This window comes from Belonocnema kinseyi, chromosome 7 (assembly GCF_010883055.1).
Source record: "Belonocnema kinseyi isolate 2016_QV_RU_SX_M_011 chromosome 7, B_treatae_v1, whole genome shotgun sequence".
NCBI lineage: Eukaryota > Metazoa > Arthropoda > Insecta > Hymenoptera > Cynipidae > Belonocnema > Belonocnema kinseyi.
The window spans coordinates 121722510-121744963 of NC_046663.1; the positions used below are offsets into that span (position 1 = coordinate 121722510).

At 35.8% G+C, this 22454-nt stretch overlaps 1 protein-coding gene across 1 annotated transcript in view; it reads right to left on the reverse strand.

Annotated features, from left to right (window-relative positions):
- Positions 1 to 1701: 1701 nt before the first annotated feature.
- LOC117176664 (trypsin zeta-like) overlaps positions 1702 to 22454 on the reverse strand; it is a 61374-nt gene continuing 40621 nt past the window's right edge. Inside the window, exons 2-3 of the mRNA XM_033366917.1 lie at positions 5527 to 5962; positions 1702 to 1960 (exon numbers count right to left, since the gene is read on the reverse strand). Of these exons, the coding sequence (XP_033222808.1) occupies positions 1702 to 1960; positions 5527 to 5962 (695 nt within the window). The remainder of the gene's footprint in view (positions 1961 to 5526; positions 5963 to 22454) is intronic.

The window sequence follows — 22454 nt, forward strand, 5'->3', positions numbered from 1 at the left end:
AGACTATGTACCAGAATAATGCTTTATAGTACACATAATAATAGGTAATGAATTACTTACCGAATCAATGCTTGTACGAAAACGAATCGTTATTGTTTAATCAAAATCGCGAAAAAAACATCCTAAAATATACACTTCGTACTTGCGGGGGGGGGGGGGACTGATAAGCAGCACCATTCAGGAAGAGCGGACGCGAATTCTATGGCGCTTCCACGTGCCAAGAGTGAAGGAACTTGAGTTCTACGAAAAATACTCCCCTGCCATACCATGTCCGACATTATGCACGGAGCGGAGTGCATATTGAACATAAAGTCAACTTTCTATTATTTTATCATTTATTGTTAATTAATATACGATTATGTTAAATAAGAAAACCCGACTTGAATGATCTTTTTAACTTTAATACGTTATATATATATATATATATATATATATATAAAACTAGAAGGCCCATAAATAGGGACGCAGTAATGGGTACGTAGTTTTTGGCTATCATCAGTAATGCACATAAGCGCACATATTATGTAAGTTTTCAATATTTTTGCATATTACTTTATTCTTTGGTGTCCATGCTGTTTTTTATGTAATGAAGTGAGTTGCTACTAAAAGCGAAACGAAGACATAGAGTTATTTTATTATACATTTAAAATAATAGATAAATACAGGGAGGCAAACTCTTGATATTTTAGTAATTGGAAAGAAGCAGCTGCAAGTTCATCAAAATCCTTCAATAATTTTAGTGTTCATATATATCCAGGCTCTGAGTATAGGATGCGATACCCTGACAAAAATATCAGGTTTTTCCTCATTTAGATTAAATCCAGACCAAACTAGAACACCAACGAGTGCACCGTTGACTACTAACGGATCACCAGCATCGCCGATGCTAGCATGCTTGCGAAAATTTTTATCAAAAGTACAAACATATCTCTCCGTAATGTGCCTTTTATTTATACCGTAGCGCCATTGACACTCGAAATTGTTAATTACTGGCACAGAAAAAGATCTTAAATCTGTGGGATATTTCTGGATCAATCTGAAATGGAAAAAAGTCGAACTTTTATTTTTTAAATAATATCATTTTAATAAAAAAGATGCAACTCATTTTATTACAGCGGAAGATTTACGCAAGAGTTACGCAAAAAACAATTTGAAAAGCTAAGTAGATTCATATTAACGCATGCCGAATACGTTCGGAAAAGTCAAGCATTCGCGAGTAAATAATAATTTTGATTGAAATTGCGAAATAAGGAAAATTTTGTAAGTGTGAACCTAGCAGTACGAGCCAAAATCGTGGAGGCATCATATGCGCTAAAAAGAATCTGATATTTGAGCAGTCACTATTCCATTGGATGCGACTCGATAATTGTCTGGACCCCAACTCTTCAATTCCGAAATACGCTGACGTATAGGATAACCACCATTGTTCGCAGCTGATTCTTTTATTGTACAGTATGAGCTTTCTGGATCTATAAAAGCATTCCATGCCTGTTCATTCACTAATACGGTTTTGAAATATTTCTTCACTGAAACATCATTAGATGCCATTATCTGTCGTACTTTTCTGCTATTTGGTTTGAATATGTAAGAGTGTCTTCGAGTATGACCTGTCGCTTGACATAGTTCACAAACTTCTCTTCTCCGAGGGTGAGGATAGTTCATCGATATATGTCCAAATGCTGAGCAATTCCAGCATTTCAATTAACCTTTATCATCTTTCTTAGCTGACAGGGCGTTGCATAAATCTCTGGACCATTTAATGATTAAAATTTGCTCTTTAGCTTCTTCGAGAGATAAGCCCAGTTCTTGACATAGTCTAGCTTTATCTATCAAGTACACATTCAAGGATTTACCCTTTTGTTGATTGCGTTCTGCCATTCTACGCCATTTAACGGTCAGACCTTCTGCACTGATGTATGGTTTGGTGAATGCTTCCTCAAAGTCCTTCCAGGTCTTCAGTCTGTAAGTGTTGAGACGAAAACAATTCAATGCTCCTGTCTTAAGATGACTTTGAGCTGCTTTGAATACGAATCCCGAAGGCCATTGCTGAAGTAATTTCATACGATTTAAATTTTCGAGCCATTTTTTCGCTTAAATGCTGCCTCTCTCGCCATCAAAAACCTGTGTGCTTTTACTAAAAATCTGGAATTATATGAAAGGACTCGCGTACTCCTTCGTTACTGGGTGCAGTTGCTGGTGCCGCAAGTCGCTCCATAAATCGTTCCAACTAAGCACGAAGACATTGATTCTCAACCATCATCATTTGTATCAATCATTACACTGCAGTTGGTTCGTGTCGCTCTCTTCGTGGGACTTGATCATTTGGAAGATTGTTGAAACTGTTCTTTTGTTAATAATCGTTTCCGAACAGTTGTTGATCAAGGTCAGAACGTACGCTGATTTGTTCATTTAGGAATTAGATTCGCTAGAACGTATTTCCCACTCGTCCAAAAAATTCTGCTTATTTTTGATCGACTCTTGCTGTATTCTGTAAATTTCTTGAAGAATTTTGTTCATTCTGCAAGCCGCGTACAAATCGTTTAAAGTCTTCCAACGAAATATTTATCATATTTCGACATTTCATTTTGACCAACCTTAACTCATTAAAAAAAAAATTTTTTAAAGGTATCGCTCAGTCTATACATAACCTCTTTACCTGTCAAAAAAACTTTGAACGAAAGGCATGTACTAAACCACTAATTTCAAATGATTTTCGCTCTTTACCGCGAAGGTTTTCATAACCTCTTGACCCATCAAACGAATTCCGAACGTAGAGAGGGTAGTGACGGATTGTCTCTAAACAAAGTAATTTCCGCACATGAACGCGAGGGTAAATATAACCTCATCAATTGTCAAATTCCAACCATAGTGAAGATGGTGATAGTTTCGCACAAAGGTATCAAATTTTAACAAAAGCTGTATAAGTATATCGCACATTAAAGTCTCATAATCATCTTATATCGAGATATTTCTCAAAGTATACTCACGTACAACTTCAGAGCGCTCTCTCTCTCTCTCTTTGGTCTCCACACAATGAGTTTCTCGACTTTAATTTTTCGCCAAGGTTAAATGCGACGATGTACGCAATTGAAAAAAGGGAGAGGTAATGCGCAACATAGAAATTGGAAAACTCACCAAGTGCAACACTTATTTCGAAGATTGTAGGTAGAATAGTTTGTACAGTTTACCTGAGGAGCAATTTTGATCATTTATTGATCGTATCATCTAACAATTTGCACTAAAACGCTGACCCTTTAAGGCGTCACATTTCGACCATGCGACGTGAAAAAGCCTTGCACGATTTTTCTAAGCGGCAGCTATTATATCCCACCGCTGAATGTTAAGATTAAATATGTTTATTCACAAATAAAACCAAAAGGCGAGCTGAGTTCGTATACATAGTATAAAATAAGCAAAGATATTAACATTGTAGACAAATTAACTAGCCGTAGCTAGACTTTGCACAAAAGCACGACTCAACGCTCTTTTCGCACACACGTTCTTTCAAACAGACAGTCCAGCACACTCTAGAGTCAGGTACAGTTTTACAGTTTGAAAAAGACCGCGAATTACTATTTCTCACACATTTGACTCCCGACTTACGGAAGTCCATGTGCCGGGGAGTAGACATATCTGTCGTTTATTGCGCAGTCGCCTGGTTAGTCCTTGGTTAGTCCCAGTCACAAGAAGTTTTTTGTAGCTCGTCGCGCGTGATGGGAGTCATTGATTTAGCACATCACTAACTTTTGGAAGGAGTTTCATGAGGAGTATAATGAGACGTCACAAGAAATCTGTTTAGTCGGAGGGAGGTCTCTACAAAGTATCCGCTATTTCGCTGTTAATCACTGTTAGCCCGTTGACATTGTATGAAGCATATCGCATCAAAAATAATGGCGGCCAAGAGTGCATTTGATGGAATATGCCTTCTCTAAAATAAATTCAATTGTACTATTTTGATTATCATGAAAGTTCGCACATAATGTTTTTTTGCTCTCTGAATCCGAATATGGTATTAGAGTTTCAAAATTCAAAATGGCGAATACAATGTGGCTGGTCGACATTATGCGAAATTGGCGGCTTTTTATGAAACTTGACATATTAAAGTTTTTTTGGTCCATAAATCCGAATTTCACATTAGAATTCCAAAATTTAGACTAGCGGATCGAGACTAAGTAAAATTTGGCCGATATTCATAAAACTTGTTGTGTTAAAAATTTGTTAGGTCTCCAAATCCGAATATGATATCAGAATTAAAAACTTTAAAATGGCGAACCCAATATAGCGATCATATGTTTTTGAAGAATCTAATGAGTTGGCCGATTAGGATTCAAATTCTTACTATAGACATTTTTATATTCCTGAAAATGAATATGATGCACGATCGTATAAACAAATCCGGAGGCTCTCGTGGTGGGGCATGTTCCCTTACGTAATCCAAAATGTTTCGCAATCCTGCCTTCATAAGACATGGCGCAATAGTCGAGTAGTAAAAAATTAGAAAATGGAAACACGTTTCTAGCCTCAAAGTCGAACTGACATCTGAGAATCCTGTGTGCCCGGTGTTTCTTTCCGATATACAGAACGTGTATCTCAAATGCATTATTTCGATGAAAATATTATTAGAGAGTGCGTCAAATATGACCAAGAAGGGCGAATTGTCTATAGAGCTTCTTTGAAACACCCGCGTTTAATAAATGGTGCCCAACCGACAATATTCTAGAATCAGAATGCTTGCGTGAAATCCAGGGAATCCTTGCAGCAACCGCTCCTATCTATGGAAAATAGAATATTTACTTAAATTATCAAGAATATTTCTTCAAGCGTCTGCTCCAAGGCATCGAAAGCTGCTGCAGCTGTCAAAATATTTGCATTTATCTGATATAAAAACGGTTTTTTTGTTCGGTTACTTATGTGTTAAAGGTAAGGATAAACCTATAAAATAATAAAAAAGTTGAAAATTAAAATTTATATCGGCTGTTTAATTAAAGGTCAATAACTTTTTAAGTTACAGCACGAACAGTTTTTGAAAAGACAATTTCGAGATAATCACGTTTAAAGATTAAAAAACCGACCGAGAATGCCCTCGTCTAAGATCAACACGTCACAAAAACCCTAAAATGTTGACAAATAAAAATTTGCGTAACTGTTTCACTTTTTAATTTAGAAAAACAATAAGGAAGAACTTTCAAACTATAACTTACCTCTATGAAACTACACAAGGAGCATTCTAAAAGAAGCAACCTCATACGAGAAGACCTCTTATCTATGATGTGACGCGTCCGCAAAAATGAAAGTATGCAAACGCAAATATTTGCATAGCTTTTTTATTCTATGCTTTCATTTTAAAAAATCGATAATTTACTTTTGAGCGATTACTTAACTGTATTTAATTGTGGAAAGAACAGGCAAAATTATGTGTGTGATTACTGTTTGAGAAAAATACCAAGCATGGTCTATGAAAGATATTTCCAACACTTTAGCACTTACGCCCGTATGTATATTATATATTCTTTTCATATATCTTACCCTTCATGAAAGTTTCTTCCCCATCCACTCAAGGTACCAAGAGTGAGTGGTGCTGCAGGTCCAGTACCTATTTCTATTGCTCGATTAGGCGAATAGGTCAAGTTGATAGGTGGTGAAATGTGTAGCAGGGCAATGCCGTTAACATCAGAAACATGCGGATCATATCCTGGGTGTATTAGTTTTCCGTTTACAGTGTGATGTGTACCACGTGTTGAATATTGTGTACCAGATATAATACTGTACCTCCAATTATCATAAACACAGTGAGCTGCAGTTAGCACAACTATAGGTGTTAGTATACTCCCTGCGCAGGTAGGAAAATCGTGTATCAAAATACTGACAATGTACGAAACTTCTTCAATCGTCACTGGTTGGTTTCCATAAGTAGTCTTATCAATTAGACGTTTTTTGCGGACTTGAAGATTCAATGATTTCTCTAAAAAGAGTTTAATAAATTAAATGATCCATATTATCGCCATTATTTATTATAGTCAGTTATATTCTAGATATATGGGTCTTTTTTCTAAAGCTGCGAAACCTTAGTCCCGGCCATTTTGCCTATTTGCATAATTTAATATATTTTTTTTGTGATACTGAGATAAAGAACTTGCATCGAAGTAGTTTTCAGAAAGATTTCTAAGTGACCCCGCACAAAATTGTTGCTAATCTGCACAATAATAATTGCTATTAGAGCATATTACGTATTGGAAGAGCTAAAGGGAAATGTCTATGTAGAAGAAATTAAAAAGTTATATCTTCACCACGAAGAATGGAGACTAATTATAGGGACAAATTTAACTACAAGAGAGCAAAGGTTAGACGCAATAGATTACACCTTGATTTGAGCTGAGCGAGCTTGTGGAACTTAATGTGCACCAAAAAGAATTATGGTTGTTCAAAAAAATATATAACCGATTAATTTCTAAAATTACAATCCTGCATAAGTTACTCTGGAAATAAAGGGATAAAAGAGGATCGGCTAACTCTCATAAAATAAATTACACTCATAATAGACGAAATGAACGAAGCTATTGATACTGCTATCAATGCTATCAATGATGGCAAGCACACGATAGCGCATCCACAAATCTTAACACCTGCAATTTTAAAACATCCGCTACAACAATTCTAAGAACACCATAGAACACGTTATCACTATGACAAAACAGAAGAAAATTACCAGTATATCCTCGACACAAGCTCACTTTCTATAGCAATTATTCAAAGCATTTTACTTATATTCAGAGACTCATACGTCCCGACAAACAGACAAACGATTGAACATTGCAAAAACATAAGAAATTACCTGATTTGTAAACGAAATCAAGCTAATCTCAAAATAGTGGATAGTAAAACCTGCGAAGTAAGCCTTTTTAAAACATATTCCGATTTAAACTGTAATCAATCTCCGTACTTACTTCATAAGAAAACCTTTAGACTGGACTTGGGAAAGAAATAAGGAAATGGGAATAAATCAGAGAACATTTAGAGAAGAGGGTGCAGTCATTGGAACTAAAACTAGAGAAGCAGGAAGACAATAATAAAAAATTAGAGGAAATGCAAGGTAGGATAAAGAAACTAGAAAGCTCGAACCAGGATTTTGGTGGGGACGAGAGTGGCAATACGGTGAAGGAAAGATTGAGAAAAATAGAACAAATAATAGAAGGAAAAAAGTGAGAAGAAGGAAAAACCAACATAGTGATAAAGGCTATAATATTAGAGGGCAAGGAGCTGAAGAAAGGAGTGGAAGAAGTTCTAAAAACGATTGATGCGAAGGTAGAAATAGAGAAAGTGAGAAGATTAGGAAGAAAAGAGCGAATAGGGGAGAGAATGGTACTGGTAAGACTAAATAAATGGGAACATAAGAGGGAAGTGATGACGAAGAAGAGAATGTTATATTGAAGCTGGGAGAGAAAAGCGGATGATTTGACATGAGTAAAAAGGAAGATGCAGTACAAGTTCAGGAAAATAGCGGAAGAAAAAAAGGGAAGAAGAACTTGGACTTACTATTGGAGAATACAGATAGACGGAGTATAGTGGAATTGGGATGAAGAAAGGGAAGAGATATATGGCGTTTATCAGGAATTTGAGACAATGGGATGTAGTCATAATGATGGAGACATAGCTAGATTAAAAGGGATGAAAAAGAGTAAGGGGAAGGTTACCAAGAGGTTACAAATGGTAAGTGCAAAATCCGAAGAGGAAGAATAAAAAGTCAGCGCAATGGGAGGAATGGTAATGGAAGTAAGGGATGACTGTATAACAGGGAAAGATAAGAAAGAGAGGAAAGAACAGAAAGAAGAATTTAAAGTAGAAGAGGCACAGATGGAAGGAGAGAAGTGGAAGGTTGTAAGGTTTCTGTGAATGTTGAAATGCAGGAGAAAGCAGAGGAGATAATAGAAATAATTGGGGAAAATAAAGAAGAGATTAGGCCTATAATTTGAAAAAAGTGAAAAAAAATGAAGTTAGTAAAAAGGGAAATAGTAGTGGATGGGATGGAGGCTGTAAAGAGAAAAAAAGAGGTTGTGTGATAAAAAGAAAAAGGGAGATAATAAGAGGTTTCAGGAAGAGGCTGAGAAGCCCAGGAGGGAAGAAGAGGCATTTAAGGTAGTAAGTAAAGAAAGAACAAGAAGAAAAAGAGTAAAGCAAGATACTGAAATGGTAGAATGGAGGAAATATTTTTTGGATTTGCTAAGAGGAGTAAAGAAAAGAGTTAGAAAGAAAGGAAAATATGGTAGAGAAAGAGATGAGGAAGAGGACGTAACAAGGGAAGAAATAGTCAAGGTTTTAGGTATAAAAAAGAATGGAAAGGCACTTGGTTAGATGAGATTCCAAATGAAGTATGGAAATATGGAGGGAAGAAACTAGAGAGATGGGCATGGATAATGTGTAATCAAGCAGGGTGAGGAGAGGGGTGGCTAGAGTTATGGAAAAAAGAAGTACTTATACCGATAGTGAAGAAAGGCAAAGGAGAGGAGGTTTAAGATTATAGGGGTGTGGCGCTGATGCCAATATGGTATAAAGTATATGTAACTGTTTTGTCGGAGAGATTAAAGATAGAAGTTGAAGAAAAAAAGATTGAGTCACCGAATCAGACATGGTTTAAAAAGGTAATGGGCGTAATGTACAACATATGTGTTCTTAAGTATCTTGTAAATAAGAGGATTAAAAGAGAAAAAGGGACAATGATAGCAATGTTCATTGCTGGTTGGTGAAAGGAGTGAGGCAAGGATGTCCTCAGAGCCCAATTCTATTTATTATATTAATATCAGACTTGGAAGAAGAAATAAGGAGAAAAAGTTAGGGAAAAGTTTGGATAGGAAAGGAAAAGATATATACACTGGCATGAGCAGATGAAATAGTTTTGATGGAAGAGGATGAAGAAGGAATGGCAAGCTTAATTATAGGATTAGAGAAATACTTGTAGGGGAAAAGGCGGAATTTGAATGTAGAAAAAACAAAGATAATGAGGTTTAGAAAAGGAGTGCGAATGAAGAAAGAATGGACGAGGAGATGGAAGGGAATGAAGATAGAAGAAGTAAAAGAGTTGAAATATTCAGGATATATCTCGCAAACAAATGGAGATCATAGAGCTTATATAAGAGAAAGTTAAAAAGCAGCAGGTATAATAAAACAGATATGGGGAATAGGAAAAAGAAGTTCAACAAAAATTGTAGAAAGTGCATATTGTTATTTAATAGGCTGGTACGGCCAATGTTAAGTTATGGAGCAGAGATATTATTGTTTGAAGAAAATTTTTATTGGCATTAGGGTCTTATGAAAATACTTAATTATAAAACATGCATTTTTTAAAGATTAAGAAATGCATGTTTTATAATTAAGTATTTTCATAAGACCCTAATGCCAATGAAAAATTTCTTTAAACAAATTTAATAATTGGGTCAATTAAATCCGACATCTTTCAAAAAACCAGTAAAGATGTCACTGATCAAAGATATTCTTCTTTGGTGGCTCATTATTTTCTTCTTTGAAAATTTATCTGTTTTAGTTTAAAATTAATTTCTTGAAAAATTCGCATTTTCTTTCGGTGTAAAAGTAATTTTTCATCTGCAGACTGAAGCAAAAATTAAAATTTTAAGTGAAAAAATAATTTTTTTAAAAGTAATTTCTTAGGTTGAAAATTTAACTATTTTGTCGAAAATTCGTTTTTTAGTTGTAGAAAATTAATTAGTTACTAAAAATATGACAAAACAATGCAGCACTAAATTTGAAACATTTTAGACCTACAAATATTGTCTCCTATATATATTTACATTAGGTTAACTATATTTAACTCCTTTTAATGAGTCTAATGATTCTAAGGTAACTCGGAATTTCAAAACCAGAATAAGTTTGAGGAGCAGCTAGAACGTCATTTGTGAAGTCAGAAGAGTTCGGGATCCTCCTCGTGCCTTTTCGGTTCTACACGAGGCTGGCCTACGCAACATGTAGCAGAGCCGATTCACCGACAAGCTACGTTTGAATGTGTTTATCTCAGATGGGAGAGTGGTGGGGGACGAAAAATCCCACGTTCTCGAGATACTGCCTTGACCCTCAATCCTAATAGCGCCACTTTCTCTAAGACTGAAGGGATATGGTAACCTCTCGCACACACCCAACCTAGTTCATGACTAGGCAATTTTGTGCTGTTCACGACTGCTCCCATTGTAATAAACGGAGTTGGTGGAAGCCGCCATGTGTCCCGTAATCTTTGGGCTCTTGGTTCCTGGTGAGGAGACTTAAGTTGCGGCATCATCAGCCCATCATCACCGTTAAAGATGTTGGAGAGCAACGTGCTAGAGGTATCAAATGCTCAGTGGTGAAAGAGTGATTCCTCAAACAGATATGAGCTTAAGTTTGTTTGTATAAGCAATAGTTTTTCTACGCTCACGTCATATATGCCATCCACTGGGATACAATTCTCGCTCATGAGCTTATCGGACATTTATGACTATGGGGGAAGATTCCGACGAGATCCTACGCCACGAACAGAATGTTTAAATGGAATACAGGAATATATCGTTCTGGACCAAATGGACCTGGTCACCAATCCTGAGGAACTTCGAACTGATCGGTGATACTATTTACAACACCACTGTGTGATTAAAGAGATGAGTTTCAGTACGAGGGTCTGATTTATTGTAATGGTTTTCAGAGAACTGAAGTAGGATTGTCTCTGAATAACTTGCTATGCTCAGGATCCAAACTTCAGACCGAGTTTTTGAATGTCATCTTGCATAGGAGAATGTATGCAGTAGCTCACAAATTCAGATGAGGTACTCCAAGTAGTCACTACCGAATTTCGTGAAACATCGGATTCTTCTGAATGCGAAAAGGATCCTAGCTTCTCACCATCAAGGATTCTATGGCAACCGGTTTCAGGTTGTTTTAGGTTTCAAGTTTGATCATTGTTGAAGACAGGGAGGTTTAAAAAAACGTTCCATGCTGTCATCCATCTTCATACCCAGATGGTGACGACATTAATTAAAGACGTTGAATTGTGAAATTCATGGATTTAGAGACGTCTCAGAAAAGGCTATCGGTGCTCTGGTCTACCGTCAGGCCATCAACTCTGCGGAAGAAATTCTAGTGTTTATGAATCTGGCTGAGTTGAGGTTTGAGTTGTCTTGCGATTGGTTCCTACTATCCAATGGCATCTCTATTGCTATTAAACTAATAATTGAAACTGGATTCAGGGACAATCTTTTAGAGGGAAGACTAACATCACTAGTCGCATATCAGAGATATAAGCGACCGTGCCTAAATCAATTTGGAATCATATCCCCGGTGCATATAATCTCACTGACCGTGCTTTACGTAGATTGTCGATCACACAATGCACGTAACATCAACTCTTGGAGGAATGGTTTGGATTAGTTGTCTCAACCGGATTCTCCATGGCCTCGATTTCAAGGTTCGGCGAATCCTAACGTGAATCAAGAAGAGCGGAGTTTCGCTCACAATGTGATGGTGATACACGATTCGTCGTGGTTACTCTTTAATATTTATTCTCGCCAAATAAAACTACGCAAGTGCAAGCTCGCCAAATGTGCATTGGGCGAGTGGGTTCTTGCGTTTTACGATTCGTCATGACTGTGTTATCAAACAGTCCATGATATTGTGTAGTTAATACTTGGCATCATTGATAAATCATCTTGTTTATTAACAGTGAAAAAGTGATATACATCGAGGTTTTATTTCTAATCTACGTACTTCAACACTAAGTTTTATACAATTTTCTGTTCCTTTTTCAAAGTGAATACTTTGTGAGCTATTCAATGGAGAGGTGGATTCTATCTTAACCCTTAGTTGACCTCTTATGCGGAATGTGACATAGCTGGTCTATTGGGCTTCTCTACCCCATGCAGAAAAAGTTTTTTTCTCGCTGACCTGTCAAATATTTTGACTTGCTTCGACAAAAAATGGTCAAATTTTATAACCATGAAAACTATCAAATTGAGAGTGAAGAAGCCTGGGGTTTCTCTAACCCCGACAGGTCATTTAATGGTTAAACAACTTAAGTGTTTGAATCATTTAGATTTTTATTTAATACCTGAATATTGCCTTCAACATACTATCTAAAATCTAAAACAATATTATTAATAGCCAAGTTTAATGCTTCAAATCTTTACGTGTATCAATGCGTATTACATGCGCATCTAAGACGCTGTTCTGACAAACGAAAGCCAATATGGGCAATTTCTCAAGTCTGAATTAATCGTAAAGAAATAATAAGGAGCTACCTGACAATCTTAAGAAAAGGGTCTCGTCCACTTATGACTGTATATACTGTCCACAGAATAATCTTGTTGTAAAGACATTAAATATTCAGTATTCCGCGACCATATTAATAGAGTAATATGTAAAGTCGCTGAACAGAAGACTGAAGGTGCATGCTTCTGTTCTTATGCATAACCTTTCGTGAACTAATATCTCGATACTTGTAGATCCGACATGAGTGCGACCGAACAATTAGTAAATATTCTGCAATCAGAAAATTATAGTGGCGTTAAAAATTATGCAGAATCTTAGTAAATGTTTTTGCATAAGGTTGATTTGATTCAAAATGGTTTCCAAAATGGTTGATTTGATTCAAAATAACTCTTTTAAAATTTAATTTAAAAAAGTCTTTACTCGTGGCGCAAAAAATTCCATAATTTTCAACATTTTATAAGAAAAAAATTATTTATAACACGGGAATTGGCTGTAATTAAAATGATAATTTTTTTAAACTGTGTCCTAATTATCATTCCAGCTAGTACGTAATTTATTACTATTCTGCATGTTAACTTAATTTTATTCATGACTGTTGACTCGACTCTCATTTGTACAGGCTAATAGGTCTAATTAACTCAATAAATACCCGCACACAAATATATGTATGTAATTGTTATCAATTTCTTGTCACCACACAATTTAGGCAACATGTATTTAAATAAAGTAATGTTTAGTAGAATAATTTCGACCTTTAAAATCTGTATATGGACACAACATATACACCATTTAGCCATTTCCTTTTCGTGGTAGGTGTGACTCACTCAGGTGAAGGTAGTAATGTGAGGAAGGGATATAAAATTGTAGATTGATCCAGAATTTTTGTGATATTTATTTAAATAACACGTTTGATCCGCAACACTGCTCCGACCCAGGTTGGTGATCAATCTCTGTAGCAATCACCCCAAATGAATTTACGCACAAAGTCGTCATTTGAGGTTCCCCACTTAGATCCATTAGTATCCAAGGTCTTTTGTTTCAAGCGCCATTCACTCTACTGACACTCTTTATTAACTATTTTTCGCCATATTTTTCTATCTTGGCATACTTATGTAGCTTCTTTTATATCCTTGTATTTTTTCATGCAGGTTCTCGTGTTTCTCTGGCTTCTTATGTCTCTTCTAACTGGTGTCTTATTCACACATTTTAACCATTCTTTTCGCGGCCTTCCCCTGGACACGCTGTAATTTAGTTTACCTTGATACACTTGTTTCGTTAGTCGTTCATTTGGCATTCTCTCAACATGCCTGAACCACCTTAACCGATTTTTCCCATGTGTCTACAAACGTCTCTTCTGCAATACATTCTTTAAGAATTATGTCATTACTCACATTGTCCATAAGAGTTTTCCCGCATGTCATGCGCAAGAATCTCATGCCAATTGCATTAACTTTACTCTTATCTTTTTCTTCATAGGTCCATGTCGCGCTTTATTTGATATATTTTTACTTCTGATAAGGGGCCCTGGTCTACCAATAACCTTCTTACCTTCATTTATTCGTCTATTTAACTGCTCATCTATCTTCCCATCCCTAGTAAATAAGCTACCAAGGTATACAAACTTCTCAACTTGTTCAATTCTCTGATCATTTAATACAATATTGCATAGTGTTTTCTCACTTTTCCTTCGAAAACCATAGTTTCTGTTTTATTTGCATTAATTTTGAGGCCCATACTCTTTATGCGTGCAATCAGTTTATTCAGCATTCTTTGTAAGTCTTCGATTTACTCTGCCATAACAACCTTATCATCTGCAAACACTAACCCACGTACCGTTATTGTTTCGAGATCCACACCCTCTCGGTCGAGAAAAGCAATTTTTAAACACTTGTCCATAAATAATATAAATAACCATAAAGATATAACGCATCCTTGTCTAACTTTTTGAATAATATCGAAACAGTCATTCATATTCCCAGTCACCCTTACACTTGTTTTGCTACCTTTATATATTGTTTTTAATGAGCTACCTGGCATAAACCCACTTTGGACTTCCCAAATCTTTGCTTCTGTTATTTTCATTACTCTACGAAAAAGTATTTTTGAGTATATTTCACATACGGTACTTAATAAGCTAATCCCTCTGTCATTATTGCAGTCGCTTTTATCTACCTTTCTTGTATATAAAATTGTTAAATTTGCACAGTCTATTTGGTATGTACTCGCCACCATGTTTAAGCATTTCAGCGTTAATACAGTCTACACCCGGTAGCTTTACCGTATTTGTTGTTCTTAATTATATCCCTAACCTCAGTGACACAGAATTTTTTAAATTGAGTTTTCTAACGCATCATGTTCAACATCGCAGTTGTGGTGTCCTATAGCTTCATCTCCGAATTGTCCCCTAAAATAATCTCTGAAAGCCTCTAGAATTCCGTCTGCATCATATAGCATTTCCCCAACACTATTTCTCATGTTGAAAAATTCTGTACTTCTGTTTCCCTTCATTTTTTTATAAAGCAGTTTCTTGCTTTCTTCAAAGTCGTTTTGTATTTTCTTCTCTTCTTCTGCTCTAATTTTATCTTTACGTTCCTTAATTAATCGTATTATTATCATGTTTTTGTGTCTGTAATCATTTATACGTCTATTTCTTTCCGCATTGCTAAGACCTTACGATGTTCATAGTTCTCCTGTACGCTTCTCTCTTTGCTTTTTGGCAGCCTGAATTTCATCATTCCACGACGCATCACCAGACATTCTTCCTACAACCGCGGTACCACACACTTCGATCGCAAATGTAACAATGATATCCCGTAACTTTGTCCAGGCGCCCTCTATATCTTTGTTTTTTATAAGGTCTATTCTCACATCCGGTTTCTGTAAGTTCTCAATATTGATTCGCATTTGTTTTATATTTTTGGTTCTCTTTTTTCTCCATCCCCCACCTAAGTTAATTTTAGAGATCAGAAGGTAATGATCAGTATTGCATTCGGAATCCCTCATGACCCTTGTATCTTTGACTAACTCTCTTAGTCTTTCATCCGCAACAACAAAGTCAATTATACTGTGGCTATTTTCTTTGAACCAGGTGTACATGTGGATCAGTTTATGCCTAAACCAAGTATTTGCAATGAACAGACCCCTTTCTAAGCATAAGCCAACTAATTTATTTCCGTTATAGTTCATTCTTGGATCTCCAAAATTACCTAATACTTTTTCTGTATCGTGATTTTGGATGCCAACCCATCCATTCACATCTCCTAGCAGAATAATTCTTTTGCCACGATCGGAAATATTTATTGTGTCATTTTAAGTGTGCCAGAAGGCATCTCTTACTTATCTGGGATCACTATCAACTGGCGCGTAGCATGCTATGATAAATATTCTTCTGATTTCTACTTTCATTCTAGGCCACAGCAGTCTGGGAGATACAAAATCATGATCTTCGAGATACTGCTTCACTCTTCTATTTAAAATCAGACCTTTTCTTTGCCTACCATGTGATTCACTATCTACTCTTGACCATATTTCAAATCCGCCTTTCAACACGCCGTTTCCTATGTCTTTAGTTTCGCATACCTTTTTCTTTGTTTCAGGCACACATAAAATATCTAGTTTCCTTACATGCATAGTTTCACGCAATTCTGTTACCTTGAGATCATTTACTCCCCTAGCATTCCAAAACCCAGTCTCCATTCGTCGCCTGAAACATGACCTTTAGATTTTCCGTGTGCATGCCTTTTGTCATTAAAAGTTCCAGTCCTTTCCGAGGCTATTTTGTAGTTTGTATTATTCATTGTTTAGATTATACGTCCAACTACCACCTTTATGCTATAAGTTTATTTTGTGAGTCAAAATCATGTCCAAGTAAAGTGCAAATTCGTCATATGGTGGAGATTGTAGCTATCACTTTCGTACCAACAAAATTAAGTTAAGAAGGTAGGGTTGGAAGTGTGGGGGGGACTGGGACCGAGAGAGTTGTCTTGAGTTTATGTTTTTAGGCTAAGAAAGTCACCATCCTTCAGCAGCGTTGTATTCGATGGAAGTTCATGTGATCCCATTTGTTAATAACCGGCCGTCCTGTGGGCACGACACACACACAATCGAATTTACAACAGAATAGTTCAATTTTTAAACATATAGTTGGATTTTCAGTTAAAAATTATTTTTTAGTCCAAAATGGAATGGAATGAATTCTGAGAGAAAATTAAAAAAGAGATCACAATTTTTTAAAATTATTTCCTAATTTTGCCATAATATATATTTTTAGAAAAAATAGGGTATTCAATTCTTACGAGGGTGGTTCAAATATGATCGAGACCAATACTCTGACACGTTTATTTACAATCGAAAAAATTTACGGAAATTTACAGTTTTTGTAGGTATTTCCCCTCACAAGTTACGCATTTTGCCCACCTTTCAGGAAGTTTTTTGATGCCGGTACCGAAGAATTCCTTGGGCAACTCGGACAGCCATGTGCGCACGAACTCCTCTACCTCGTCGTCGGTGTTGAATCTTTGACCTCCGAGGGCTACTTTCAGTGGTCCAAACATGTGGTAGTCGCAGGGTGATAAATCTGGACTGTAGGGGAGGGGTGTTTCAGTACCTCCCACCCCAATTCCGATATTGTATCGAGCGTGAGACGCGCGGTATGAGGGCGCGCGTTATCCTGGAGAAGAATCACACTTCGTGCTGGAATGCTCCTCCGTTTCGAGCAATAAGCAGGTTCCGCGTGTGTTTTCAGAAGGTTAGAGTAGTATGCAGCATTGATGGTACGTTGGGTGCGCAAGAAATCGACGTAGATCACGCCCCGCCGGTCCCAGAACACAGTACACATGGCCTTACCCGCGGACCTGGTTGTCTTCGCTTTGACTGGCGCCCCTTCCTCCTTCTTCCTCCACTCTTTAGACGACACATTGCTTTCGGGAGTGTAATAGTGTATCCATGTCTCGTCTGTAGTGAAGATTCGCGTTAAAAAAACCGCCCCCCACCACATCGTATCGCGTCAGCAAGCGGCGACAATCTTCCAAACGCGTGAATTTTTGCTCGAAGTTCAACAGTTTAGGAACCCATCGCGCCGTTACTTTGCGATATTGAAGGTGCTAGTGGATGATAGACTCTACACTACAAATACGTCTCTTTAACGTCTCCCCGAACTAAAAAACGAATGACAATACGTTGCGCAACGGCGGTCTGCACTTGACGTTCACTCATGGTCGTAGTAAGCGCGTAAAACATGCGCTCCCGGCGAAAACTATGCCACAATATTCGTAAGGGACCCAGCTATCACATACTCAATCCACAACCTTCAAAACATACATGTGCGCCATCTACAGCGTTTATCTCTGAAAATATTAGAAAAAAAGAATTAGTTTTCTAATAATCGTTTGAGAATTTCTAATAAATTTTATTTAAAAAAATGTACTTTAAAAAAAATCTAAAGGATATTGAAACACACCAAACGATTTCCTACAATTTACAAGAAGAGTGCAGAAGATTTTAAAGCAAACTGTTTCAATTTGATAAGATTTAAAAGTTTTAAAGAACGTAAATAATCCAGTAAATTCAAGAAATATGTAGAAAAATGGAAGAGATTCAAATCTAATTTTAAACTTAAATATTTTAGAAATGTAGATTTTCAAAGATTTCAAAAAAATAAACTTTAGAAGCTTTAAGGGAATTCCGAAAGATTTCAAGGAGATAAAATTATTTTTCTTAAAATTTATGTGAAAAATTTATAAGATTATATAAGTTAAGTTTTTCACATCTTTAATGCTTTTTTAAAATTTGAAAAAAATGTAGTAAGTTGAAAATAGTTTTTTTTTGTAATTTATTTTTTTTTAACGTATTAGAAATATTTTAGGCTATAATCACAATTTTAAGGATTTTAAGAGAAAAAAGAAAAAATTTATTAACTTGACCTCATTTAAAGGACTAATCATTTTACAAAAATTTCTGAACTTTCTTATTTTAATTTTTAAAGTGTATTTTAATCTGCTTTAAGTTTAGTGAAAAACCATTTGCTGAAAAACTATAAGAGAAATATCTATTTCTTCAACTTCAACTATAATTTGAAAGGCGATTCTTCATAGTATTTTACTAACTAATGGATATATTTTTATAGTTTTATTCCTGAAATCTATTCCCTAAGGTCGAACATGCTCAAGGAAAAATAATCTAAAAATATGTTCATCAGTTATTAAAATGCTACAAAGACTCACCTTTACATTTTTTTCTCTATTTATAATTATGAGATATCTCTTCCTAAAATAATTTTTGTTGGATTTATTTTACATTTACAATCAATTTCCAGTTACAATTATTTTACAATTAAAATAAAGTTGTAAAAGCTAAATTTCGTAATGAAAAATATTTAAAAAATTTCTGATCTATTTTAAACTTTTTAAATTTTTCAAGATATTGGTATCTCTCTCGAGTTTTAATCAAAAATTGTTTAAAACATTCAAAATGTAGACAAAAGTTTCCTTATAATCTTTTAAATTTTCCCAAGCATTTTAAGAAGCTTTGTATATTCTCCTGATACCTTTCGAGATTCTTTTGAAGTTCCTAAAGTTTATCTTGCGTTTTTAAAACACTTCTAAAGTTTAAATTTTTTTGAATCCCATCAAGTCCACTAAATACTTCCTGAATTCACTTTATTATTTACTTTTTTTAAAACTTTTTAATCTTATCAAATTAAAGAATTTTGCTTTAAAATCTTCCACACTCTTCTTTTAGATTGTCGCAAATCGTTTTATGTGTTTGAAAATCAGTTTGAATTTTTTAAAGTATATTTTGTTAAATAAAAAATTATGAAAAACTTTCACACGATTATTGAAACAATAATTCTGTTTTTCTAATCTTGTCACACCTTCCAATCTCCAATCTTTTAAAATTATTCAAAATTTTTGAATATCTCTTAAACTTACTCAAATCTGAAGAATTATGTTCCTCACTTTTTCCTAAAGTTAAGTAATATAAAAAAATTACAACATTTTGCTTCAAAATATTTTACGTACTTTTTAAACATTTTAGGAAATAATAAAAAATGTTTTGTAATCTTTTTTCAATTTTCTGTTAGAATTCATTACAGAACAATTATTTACATTTTTCCCAAGGAGTTTGTTTCATTATCTTTCATTATCTGAAAGTACTTCGTTTATCGACTTTTATTATCTTAAATGTTAAGTGTACTTAAATACTACAATTTTTAATGTTTACAAATTTTTAAAAATGATTTAACCAATTTTTTGTGTAATTAAAATAAACATTTTTTAAATTTCATTCTACTTATTATCTTTTAGGAAATCCTTTAACATGCTTAAAACCCTTTTTTTATATTCTCATAATGTTCTCGGGGTAGACTACCGGTATCTCAGAAGTCTTTTTTAAACTGACTTAAAGCACAAATCTAGGACCACGTGTTAGACATGGTTTACAATTACGTCACATTTCATGTGGCCTTAAAAATGCTACAAGGGAGATTTTAAGAAAACACAATGATTTTTAAAAATGTAGCTTTAATGCATGAGAAAAAAATTCGTCGTGTGAAAAGAATTGACTAGGTAATGCAGTACATTCCAATTAAGAATGATAAAGTGTTGTTTCTTAGTAATATTAAAAATTTAAAAAGCTTGATAACTGGAAGTTGGTGTATTTAAAACGATGGTCTTATTTTAAGTGGTTGAAACATTTCCAATATTCATTCATTATCGCTAAGAATTGGTTTAAAAATAATTTAAACATCATATAAATAAATATATCTTAATTTGTAAGATACCAATTATGCCAAGAATTTTAACATGTTATGTCAACATCTTATTTAAACTTTATATGTATTTTGTAAATAAGGAATTTCAGAGAAGCGAAACTATTAGTGAGTAAAGCTCTTGGAGAAAGGAATTACATCCTTTCCAATCAGGTTTTTTAGAGACTTCGTTTTTAAGTTATTAATAAATAACCTAAGTCCACATATTCCGGCACGGTTAGGTACAAATGAAATAAGTTATAAATCTCGTTATAAATTCATTTTAAAAGCGTTATATGCATATTTTGATTAAGTATAGTGGATGTATATCTCTAAGTATAGCTCAAGTGTGTAGATTTTTTAAATCATAGGAAAAGTATGGCTGTAGTAGGTATAGCCGTATAGATGATTACACAGAGCCACAAGATGAAATTGAGGTGGAGCATCTTTCAGCCTAGTCGACCTATATGTTTTTGGGGTCGCTGATCACGATCCCAGTGTTCATATGACTCCATTATGTCGATATCAAGGTCAAATGAAGGTCAAACACCTTAATTTGATCTATGACATTTTTTTGACCCCGGATTCTGAAAGACCGGAAAATTTTACGTTTGAATACGTCTTGATTCGAAGATCAGCAAAATGACGAGTTAAATGATTCGCAAAAATCAGAAGATGGTCAACCCGGAAATCATCATGGTTTTACTCAAGACGAGCTACGTTACTTTGTTCAAGACGCAGGACTTTCGAAAGAAATTTCTGAACTTGTAGCTTCTAGACTAAAAGAGAAGAATTTTTTAGCTCCACGTACTCGAGTGAGTTTTTATCGTGATCGAGGTCGCCCATTCCCAAGATTCATCTCTAAACCAAAGGGTTTGGTTTATTGCCATGATGTTGTAGGACTGATAAATGAGTCTAAAAGTGTTCAATATGTAGCTAGTGACTGGTGACTATTTATTGATTCATCAGTGAGGAGCTTTAAAGCTGTCTTACTTCACCATGGAAACATATATGCCTCTATACCGATTGGTCGTTCAGTGATCTTGAAAGAGCAATACAATAATCTCCATTTTCTACGCGAAAAATTGAAGTATCATAGTCACCAGTGACAGTAAGTTGTAGATTTAAAAATAACCAGTATTTTATTAGGTCAAGAAAGCGTAAACACAAAGCATCCATGTTTTATTTGTAAGTGGGACAGTCGTGCTCGAGAAGAACATTATGTAAAAATGGACTGGCTCTAGAATCAAACCGAAGGGCCTATGACAAAGCCACCGAACGCATCCTCGGGTTGCGGATAGAGGGTCCCTGTACCAAGGGTTTCTGCTGAATATGGTTACAAAAATAAATAGGCAGTCGCGGACAATTGTCCAGGTGTAGTCCCGAAGGAATTAACCGCCAAGCGGAGGTGTGAAAACCGTGCCGAAAGCTGAATAGCACCTGGGTGAGGTGTCTAGAACGGTGACTCTGGGATTCCGGGCGACCTCTCGGAGTAAGCAGCCTCATCCTTGCATGCGGGGTTCTACAAGGATGGACGAACCCCTTTCCCTAGCTTCTCGTGGGAACAACATTCATTCAATGTGTGATTGACTACATCACATCTGGCAGGAATTTGACCGCCAAGGTTCGAAAGTTCGCGCGCGAACTCCGGACCCGTTATCACACACTTAACAAGTCAAAGCTGCTGACCATCAGGCAGCATATTGTGGACGAAGACTCAGGAAATATAAATAGCTTCAAGGAGTTATGTGTTGCCCTCATAACACCTGATCAAGAATGCACACCCATCAATACCGAGGAGGTGAAAAGAGTATTAAGAGGGATGAAGAACTATACCGCACCGGGACCAGATTGTATCTAAACCTTCTGGTGGAAGAAGTTTTCTTCAACCCATCAGCATTTGGCCCGTATTTTCACCTCATATTTGAAGTCGGAAGATCCGATTACAGAGTGGTTGGTGGAAGGGCGCACAATACTCCTGCCGAAAATAGGCAACTTAGCTGACCCGAAGAACTACAGGCCAGTAACTTGTCTGAACACACTTTATAAGATATTCACAGCTATCCTAAATGATAGGATTGTTCGGGCAATTGAACCCGTGCGGCAAGAAATGCATGAACAACGAGACTCAAAGAAAGGCGTAACCGGATGTCGGGAGAACCTGCTCATCGATAGATGTGTCTGCAAAGATGAAGCATTCTACCAGCGTGACCTATCGATGTCCTGCATTGATTATCGGAAAGCTTTCGATTCTACATCCCATAGACTTATCATCTGTCTTTTGGAAATCTTAAAGGTTCATCCGCAAATAGTTCGGTGCATAGAGAGATTGATGTCGCTTTCGAAAACCAGATTTACTATCTCCTCTGGCAAAAATCGTGTGACAACTAACAAGGTCACGTTTCAGTGAGGTGTCTTTCAGGGCGACACCATGAGCCCACTCCTCTTTTGCCTTACATTATTGCCA